Genomic DNA, 9,663 nt, shown 5'->3' on the forward strand with positions numbered 1-9,663 from the left:
AATATCCCAGTGAAGAAATGGCCTAGTTTGTCTCTAAAAGCTCATTAAGAGGATATAAGTGTAAGAGGACACAAAGACAATTCTGCATTTGTATTTTCTGTTCTTATAGTTACTGCAGTGGATTAAGACATTCTTAATTATTATAAAACATATTTTTGTTACTACGCAAATATTCAGAAAACTTTTACACAATTATTTTGGAATACTTTATTCTGGTTTAATATATAAGTGACCACTGATTATTCGTCATAAATGCATGATGGACTTATAATGAGCATGAAATGAGTACAGATTATAGAGTTGACATTCTGTCCCTACCACTTTAGGGATCAGTTTCCAGGACAGGTGTTAAGCCTAGTCGTAGACTATATTTTCCTTTTAATCGAAATGCTATTTTGTCCAAGACTAGGCCTAATCCCCTTCTAAGAAACCATCCCTATGGGTTAGATTTATTACTGTTGTTTGAATTCCCTTGTTTAAGCACATTATATTTATTATGTATTGCAAATATATTGGATTTCCATGTATTGTCTTATGATAAATAGACCATAAATAACAGACAGGTGCACACGCATTTTCTTCCATTTTCTTTCTCACAAACACATGTACATACGACTGACACGGGTATCTTCAGTGGCCGTTTGCCACCTAAAAATTTTAACATTTCAAGCAAGATGTTGTCCACTAGAGGTCACTGGATTATTCTTTTCATTGAATGGCTTTTAGCTCAGTAAAATAAGCTGGTGACAAAACAATCTTAACACCGAGGTTCTCTCCACCCTTCCTCGTGTGCTTCTGATATTTGTATGTACAATGTTTTGTCAATGACAGACTTATGAAGTTTCTCAGGAAATAATGTGAACAGACAGAATGCTGAGGTGGCCTCAAAACTGCACCCAGTTCCCAGAAGTAGGTTCTTGTCTTGGTGCAGGAGGAGGAATAGAGCTGCAATACAAATCAGAGGATAAATAACAGAGGTGTCAAGTAATGAAGTACAAATATTTTGTTACCTTACTTTTCGGAATTTTAGCTTGTTTTCATTCTGGCTTCTCATCGTTCAAAAAAACCCCTGTCCAGATAAATCTCTCCATCCAGATAGAGTGAATCTGATTGTGGTTGGATGAGAAACATAAACATACACCATTCTGACCCCCTAATGGTTTATACACGATCCATCACAGATGCACACGTCACGTCAAGATGATGTGTGGCAGAGACTCAAGAGATCTCAAGCGAAATGTCCCATCTAAGCTTCTTAATATATTTGCATTGTATTTAAATGCATTAGTTTTTAAATAAGCATATATGCAGCTGAAACAGGGAGCCTAATGCATCCCAAATTTAACATTAACATTTTAATATAAGGATGTGTAAGAATGTGTTTTGGGGAGGTGGGGTAGTGCACTTTAGGCTCCTGTGGCACGGCATTTGTCCTTAATGGCATTTTTTCCCCTTATATTACTTTAACTTTTATACTTTAGGTAGTTTTGAAATCAGTACTTTACACTTTTACTTGAGTAAAAAAACATGAGTTGATGCATCAACTTCTACAGAAGTATTTTAAACCCTACTATCTATATTTTACTCAAATAATGGAAGTGATTTTGATATTGATTGGAAGAGTTTGATACTTTTGATCAATAATATAGAAGGAAGAACATTGTGTAAAGATTTCCATTGACCAATGGGAAGAAGCTCTTGAGAATACTAACATATGTTCCAAAAACATAAGACACACACTAATATCATTTCACTGTAAAATACCAAAACTCTCTCTAATGTGCATTAATATATAAAATAAAAGAAGGAACATTGATTTATCAATGGTGGACATGTTTTGGAAGTCTGTTTTTGTTTCCATTTTTGCAGTATGCGGTAAAAGAAAGAACAGCAGTCACACAACAGACAGCTTAAAAAAAAAAGTTGTTACCTTGCAGGAGCTGAGAAGTCCCCCCAGAGGTCAGAACTGGGATTTGACTGGACCACTGTATTAGAGTTATTACTGTCCAGTTCTAACAGACAGCCTGATGAAAAGAAAGAGCAGAAAGTGTAAGACATGAATAAAAATGGTGTACTCCCCATAAATTCTATTATAGATACCAAATACTAAATTAATTCACTATGATGTTATTCAATTGGACCCCCATTCCAGGAAACACTGAAACAGGACTTAATAAACAAGTAATTGTTTCAAATAAATCTTTTTACTTATTCTAACCGTAAAAGTGTCTTTTTCTGACATTTTTGGACAAATGTCAGTCACCAAATACTTAGTGCATCGACTGATTACACAGTAAAGTGCAGTTTATGAATTTTATCACAAAATGATTAACGTTCCAACAAATTACAGAACTGAAGTTGTGCTGCAGGAGAGTCAGCATGCATTGATGATGATGATTAAAATTAATCAGTATTTAGACACTTGGATTTTTACGAGTATAAACTCTTACAATTCTGACAAGAGACTGACCAAAATATGATTGAATAAATAAATACATAAATAAATAAATAACACACCAATCTGCGATACCCCTCCTGTGGGCTGTACTGTGTTGTGATTGGAGGAGGAAGGAGGAGGGGCTATTTTGCCTCCAGGGGGAGGCGGGAGAAGACCAAGGCCCCCGGAGCTCTGAGGACGAGGCTTATCCCTCTTTTTGCCTTGCTGAAATAAATAAACAATATATTAAAAAAGTTATTTACTGTACAGCTGTACAATGCACAAGCTAATACTAATCTATTAATATTAATAAAATAGTATCCACTGGCGTAAACTGTTATACCCCAATGTTGAGTGTAATGGTCTGTCCTTCTTTAAAGCCTAAATCTAGCTTGGGTCCAGAGTCTGCAGCCGAAGCATTTTTGATTATTTCATTCTCCTGTTTTACCCACCTTTAAAAAAAAAAAAAAACATACAGAAGTGAACATACTTAAAAGCAGTCTGCGGTACATGAGCTGTTTTGATAATTATATGACCATTTATATGTATTAAAAATGTGAGCGAGACAGAGAGAGAGAGAGAGAGAGAGAGAGAGAGGCATACTTACTTGAAGTGGTCTTGCAAAGCAACATTAAAATCAAATGCATCACCCCTATCTGCAAACCCAACTCCAATGAAAGCACTGCGACCTGAAATATATGTAAAGTTAAGTAACTGATCACATTATCATACAGCCAAAATAGACAAATATACAATCTATTACAGTCTAAATATTATATGAAGTAGTACTATATAAAAAATACCTTTAAAATCATCAAAGTGAGAAATCATTAAATAAATGAAAACAAACATAATGAAGAAACTAATAAATTAAAGAAAAAAAAGTAATATGTGAAGGAATACATAGTGATTTTAAGTTTTAACACTCATTTGTCTATTTAGCCACCTTGTCTTTCAATGGTCAAATCCCATGGTTACAAAAAATGGTTATACAGTGGTGGTGTGTTAGTACAAGTGGATCAGACATAGCAGAGTTAGCCTGAGAATAGCATCCTGTGGGCATTCCTTCTACTCCTCCAGCCTAACAAGAATCAGGACACCCTACCCCTAGGTGTGAGGGCTAAGTGGAAGGGCCAAGGGGTGAAATGGGATTGAACCTTCATCTACAAGATAGAGCAGCTTGGTAAGAGTGTCTAATAGAGTGTTTACTGAGAGAATAAACCATATTTTTTTACACTATAAGGTGTACTGGATCATAAGGCACATGATCAATAAATGTCTATGTTCTAGTCTATTTTCATACACAAGACACACCGGATTATAGGGCGCATTTTAAGCGGCACTTTTAGGAACAGGGATGTTGTCATGTTTACCTTCTAATTCAGTCCGACAAGTCAAACCAGCACTGGATATTAATCTACACAGATTTCTCTCCTGAAAACTGTTTTTTTTTTTTTTTGTGAACGCTTCCATTTATTTACAGTAAGCTTAGATTTTCAAATTTCCACTAAGGCTGGAGCATTAGCATTAGCGTCTAACCGCTAATGCCACCTAACTGCTGCCTGACAGCGCTACACTAAGGAGGATCCCTGAGTGATCTGGTAAACCAGGGTGATATTAGCTAGCGGTTTGTCCCATGTAGCTTGTTTTAACACAGTAAATATGCAGGCTACAGTCCAATATACTCATCTCTGAACGGCCAAATGGCTAGCACGATTAGCGGGTATTCTAATGCTGTTCCAGCAGTGCTAGTCAAGGTCAGCAGCAGGCTACAGGCCGATAATACTCACCTCTGAACGGCCAAATGGTTATCACTGATTTTATTATTAGCAAGTAATGCTAATACTGCTGGAGAACTGAACTAAAACTTCTGTATTATGCTGCACTTCAGTAGAGTGGTTTCATTGCTCCTTACAACCTGACCGGTAAAATTCATACATAAGATGCACCAGATTATGAGGCGCACTGACGATTTTTGGGGAAATTAAAGTATTATTAAAGTAAAGTGCGCCTTATAGTGCGAAAAATATTGGTGTGTTTAAAATCTCCAGCAGCACTGTTGTGTCTGATCCACTCATACAACTGCAACACACACTAACACACTGCCACCATGTCAACCCAAATAATACCTGTTCTGTTGTGGTCCTGTGTGGTTCTTACCATTGAAAACAGGGCAAAATAAAAAATAATAAAACATGCAGAGAAACAGAGGATTACAGTCTGTAATTATAGAACTATATATTTCTAAAAAGTAAGTGTATTTAATTAATTTTACTTCAGTAACCCTATACAAAACTGCACAGATATCAAGAGTAAATATTTCAGGTTTCATAAATAAACATAAGTGGATAAACACCGTTGTCATCCTGTATTCGAAGCACGAAGTACCGACTGGAATCGCTGACTGTCTCCACAGCAATACCAGGATATTCCTGAATGGGTGCCTGAGCAAACAGCTCGCCTGAAAAACAGAAGGACAAAAAGAGTGTGTTTATGACTAACATGGTGATGCAGGTTTAAAAGATAAGTGAAAATCTATTTACTATACAAGTAGACATGGATTATATGGCCAAAAATATGTATCACAATACATTTCTTAATTTTAATGGATACAATCAAATTACATTTAATTGAGCCACAGAAAAATAGCCAATAATGCTCAAAACAACTGAGAAATTCATTCTCATCTATGCATCTAGTAATTAACATCAGCCATTGACAGTTGCTGTAGATAATGCATATTGAAATATGTATAAAAAAATCATATCACCATTATTAAAACATTGTATATCACAATATCTATTGATATTAAATTATTCCCCAACCCTAGTTACAAACAAAACTATTGGTTGCAATGTACGCAAATTACATTTTATTTAAAGTGCTTATTTAGGTCAGATGTGTGAGGTCTAAAAACAACCTCTATTCTGTTTGAGCTATTGATCTCTGTTAAGTCTAGCTCAACTGCTGATTTGCAAAACATAAGGCAGTGCTGTCGCATCCTGCGGCAAACAAAAATGTCCACAATGTGTCTGGTCCTGTGAAGATTTTTTGCTATAAGCAGGCTAACAGCTTCATAGATTTCACATTAAAAAATGACATTTTACAAATGTAAGTCAACTACTGAACATTACTAGATACACTTACTTTATATAGTACAATATTATAAAAATGATAATCTCATTAAACAATGCAAACTATTTTATAGGTTGTCTTATAATGTCAGTTCTGTGTGCAGCACCATTAGCTTATATTTAGAAACAGTCGGATTTGAGACACTTTTGTTTACTACAGGGTGAGAGATTTAAAAATAAATAAATAAATAAAAAACATTAATTTCAGAATTCATAAATTCTCCTTAGACTCAGAGTAGTCTAGACATTTCCTATTATTACAAACATTAAATGGTACAATAGATAATTTTCCATTCTTCCTCACCTGAGACTTTGTCCTCTAGTTTTATATACGCTACCTTCCCCTTCGCTGTTATTCTCATGCGGCCTGTCCAGTCAGGCGTGTCCAATTTCCAGTCAGCCGCCCTACCAATAACATAATGTCAGAATTTAGGCCTTAGCAATGATTGGTGCATTTTGTTCACTTTGTGTCTTAGCAACCAGCAACACACTCACAGTACCCAGCTGGCATGACTCAAATTTCTTCTCGTACTTTTTTCTCATGTCAAATCAAAATTGAGTCACTTTCATGTCTGACATTTTCTGTGCCAATTTCTTGTGTTACTTCTGGATTTCTATAAAACTGCAGTGTGTCAGCATCAGGTTGTAAACACTGCTGTACAAATACATTTCACTTTAATCCACTGACTGGGGGTTAAATATGTATATCCTACTTTAATTCCTTTTTTATTGTGTGTACTGGGCTCTTGCAGTGCAGAACGGCACAGTATAACATTATCATTATTATTATTTGTCCAAAGAACCATCAACCTTGTAACATGTAATGCAACCAAACAGGCAATGGATAATGACTAGCAATGTTTTTTTTAATGTTCTTTGCTATCAGCAAAAGGATAATTTCATCATTAATGTACTGAAATAAAGTGGATACTTGACGTCAGCACTTATTTTTTTTGTGCACATCTGTTTTACAGTGATTAAACATTATGGTTTTACATTGAACATGTATATCTTGTTTGTATCCTATTCTTTTAGCCTGCACTGTGGTCTTACAGTTTAGAAAGGGGCATTTAAATTATAATTATTAATATAATACTATTACTTGTGGGTAGCATATTTTACCTATAAGCATTGTGAGGGTAGATTCAGAGTCCCAAACATTTAAATCCTTTAAATGAACATTGCTTCAGTGTCAGAATTTCAATACTAAATGGTGCCAATTAGGCAATGTTAAATAAAGGTCATTAAGAGGTTGTTTTCCATTATCAACCTTAAAAGATGGAATGCAGCAAAAAAAAAAAACACTTTCCATCAAACATCATCAGAATTGATTTATTTGTGCCCATCAATTTTACTTTTATTCAGCTCTGAATCAACATTATGGTTTTATATGTATGGTTTGTATTATACTTTACCTACATTAAATGTACATCTTGCTTGTATGTTTTGTGGTCCTGCAGTGTATTAAGGGACATTTGAATAATAGTAAATGATATATATTTTTGGGAAGCACTGAAGCATTGTGTAGTGTAGAGGAGCTCGGCCCAAACATTTAAAACCTTTAAATGAACGCTGATTATATGTCAGAATTTGAACATTAACCAGTGTCAAGTAAACTATGTTTAAGGGTTTTTTTTTTTTCCATAATAAACCTTCAAAAACACAATGTTTATTCAATGTTCTTTGCTATCAGGGAGGATTACCAGTATAGGGTATGCATTCTTCTAGATGAACAGCTCTTTAAACATATTGCCCATCAAGGAACAGCAGAGATTAGATTTGATACCAACTACCAGCAAAATCTGGTTTAGAGCTGGATTTTTCAGCAGGGACAATCCAGTTTTTTCATTTTACTATCTGGGCTGATAGCAAAGAACATTAAAAAAAGGTTGCTTTTTGGGTTGCATTATATGTTTTATGGTTGATAATGGGGTAAAGCAACCTTTAAACAATCATTACTTAACATTGCCTGAGGTTAGTGTTGAAATTCTGACTTTGAATCAAAGTTTATTTGAATGTTTAAAATAGTGTTGAATCAGTGATCAGAGATCAACGTTGTTTCAGTCCATTACTGATGAAAAAAAGGAACATCAATTTTATTATAGGAGGAACTGATAAACATGTGGGGTCAGTGTAACGATTATTAATTAAATTTGACGGTTTTAGGCTAAACGCAAAAATAGAAAATTTTATGTAAAAACTTTTTTTTTATTTTAGTGCAGTGTACAAGAAATAAGTTTTCATCCATTTTTAGTTTTCTCATTTCTGCCCCACCATCGAAATTTTAGAGGGAAATTTTTTTTTTCTTTATTTTCAGATTTAATTTTTTGCATTTTGCAAGTTGGATTATACCATTAGATTTGTGTTGCAAGATACAAAAATGGACAAGTCTGAAACTGCAGAGAAGATTCAAATTTTCATTTTTTTTATTCTGTTTGTGAAAGGCCGAAACGAATTACTCAGCTGGCACATAACCGACCTTCAACGATGAAATGTGGTTGAAATATGACTAAAGTAATGTGCTTGTTTTTTTCAAGGTTGAAACAACATTGAATCAACATTAAATGTTAAATGGTTGTGCAAACGTTGACATTTTAACCATGAAACAACAGAATATTCTCAACCTTCTGCCTTTTGAATTAGCATTTTACATTTCATCACCATATAATTTCTAAAAGATGGTTGGATGGAGGGATAAAAAAGTGGTTTTACTTCTATTTGCAGTAACTGCTTTTTAATTTAACACCATATTCATGATCTATTTGTTTTGAGTTTAATCAGATTGGTACTGGTGGGTAACTTTCTTTATTCTCAGATTTACTGCAGTGATGCAAGTTTATTGTTAACCATATTAACGTTGATTCACTTTCAAAATCAACCTTGATTCAACGTTGAAATGCCCGCTGGGAAGTTTTATACCCAATTTTCTATTTTCGAAGTTGATACGGTCAGAAAATTAAGCTGCTAAATGTTAACCTGACCTTGTAGCTAAATTTTCTAACCGGTAGATTACTCGACGGTCGGAGGAATTACACTTTTCAGTGGCCCGAGGCCTCCATCATCATCATCATCATCATCATCCTCCTCCTCATCACAGCTACCTGCAGAATAAAAACCGCGGACAGAGCGGAAAACAGGGGGTCTGAGTGATGCTGCTGCTCCTCAGGAGAGAGGGGTGTCTCTCATCCAATATGAAAAAATGATAAAAACAAGCAGTGAGGACACGATCAGGTCGAGCACAGAGCTTAAACACAGACCCCCCCAACAGCCCGAGACTGTGACCCCCAACAAACAAACAGCTCAGAGAGAGCGGGGGGCAGCGGGGCACAGCCTGCGCTGATCCCGGAGCAGAGCGTGATTTACGGTATTAATGCGGACACCTGGCGCCGCCGCCGGCGGAGGAGGAGGAGGCCCGCACAGCCCCGCTGATGATTCAGCGGCTTACCTGTACCCGCGGTTGGTGGCCCGCGGCGGGATGCGGTAAACGTTGACATCGGGTTTAACGCACAGCACGGACTCGTATTCCCCCTCGGTCGTCATCTTGGAAGAAACCTATTGGACGCGGCTCATTTATCAGCCTTCATCCGACTCTGCTTTTACTGGCCATCCGCCTGCAGCAGCGACGTCAGTGACGCTGACGACACTGGAAAACCTCCAGCTTTAATGCGACGCAGCACGCAGCCCCCGATCTACAAGCGCGCGGACCGGCCTCAGAGCGGGGGTCCCGGGCCGAGGGGGTGATTTACAGATCAGCGCCTCCACGCGCGCTCAGCTCTATCAGATGCAGCACGATTATTATGGCACGATCTTTTCCCACTTTTCCATTTGTCTTTACTTAGTCTTAACATTTACACAATTTACAAATACCACAATTATACAACAACAGTACGCGGTTAAAAATAATTAATTACATAAAATATATTATACATAGCTAATATGTTTTAAAGAAGCAAAAATGCATTTTTTGTTATAAGGAAAAATAAGCAAGGACTCGCAAATGTGAAAAAATATAACAAAAACAACAACAACAACAACAATAATAATAATAATAATAATAATAAAATAAAAAAATAAAATAATAATAATAATAAT

General features: G+C 36.0%; 1 protein-coding gene across 1 annotated transcript; it reads right to left on the reverse strand.

The window, feature by feature from the left end:
* Window positions 1-192: 192 nt before the first annotated feature.
* necap1 (NECAP endocytosis associated 1) lies at window positions 193-9,212 on the reverse strand. Its single transcript, XM_007258260.3, has 8 exons — window positions 9,017-9,212; window positions 5,876-5,976; window positions 4,794-4,898; window positions 3,045-3,126; window positions 2,781-2,889; window positions 2,518-2,662; window positions 1,931-2,024; window positions 193-945 (listed from the first exon to the last, which is right to left on the reverse strand). The coding sequence occupies exons 1-8, from the start codon at window positions 9,109-9,111 to the stop codon at window positions 885-887; spliced, it is 792 nt and encodes a 263-aa protein (XP_007258322.3). The 5' UTR covers window positions 9,112-9,212; the 3' UTR covers window positions 193-884.
* Between the last annotated feature and the right edge of the window lie 451 nt (window positions 9,213-9,663).

This window comes from Astyanax mexicanus, chromosome 3, assembly GCF_023375975.1.
Source record: "Astyanax mexicanus isolate ESR-SI-001 chromosome 3, AstMex3_surface, whole genome shotgun sequence".
Lineage (NCBI taxonomy): Eukaryota > Metazoa > Chordata > Actinopteri > Characiformes > Acestrorhamphidae > Astyanax > Astyanax mexicanus.

Excerpts from the sequence above, each read along its gene's own strand:
- necap1 (XM_007258260.3), bottom strand. The coding sequence starts at position 9,111 with ATGACGACCGAGGGGGAATACGAGTCCGTGCTGTGCGTTAAACCCGAT. Across the intron at positions 2,890-3,044 it reads GCTTTGCAAGACCACTTCAA|GTGGGTAAAACAGGAGAATG; the intron begins GTAAGTATGCCT and ends TTTTTTTTAAAG. Across the intron at positions 946-1,930 it reads GACTTCTCAGCTCCTGCAAG|CTCTATTCCTCCTCCTGCAC; the intron begins GTAACAACTTTT and ends TTTGTATTGCAG.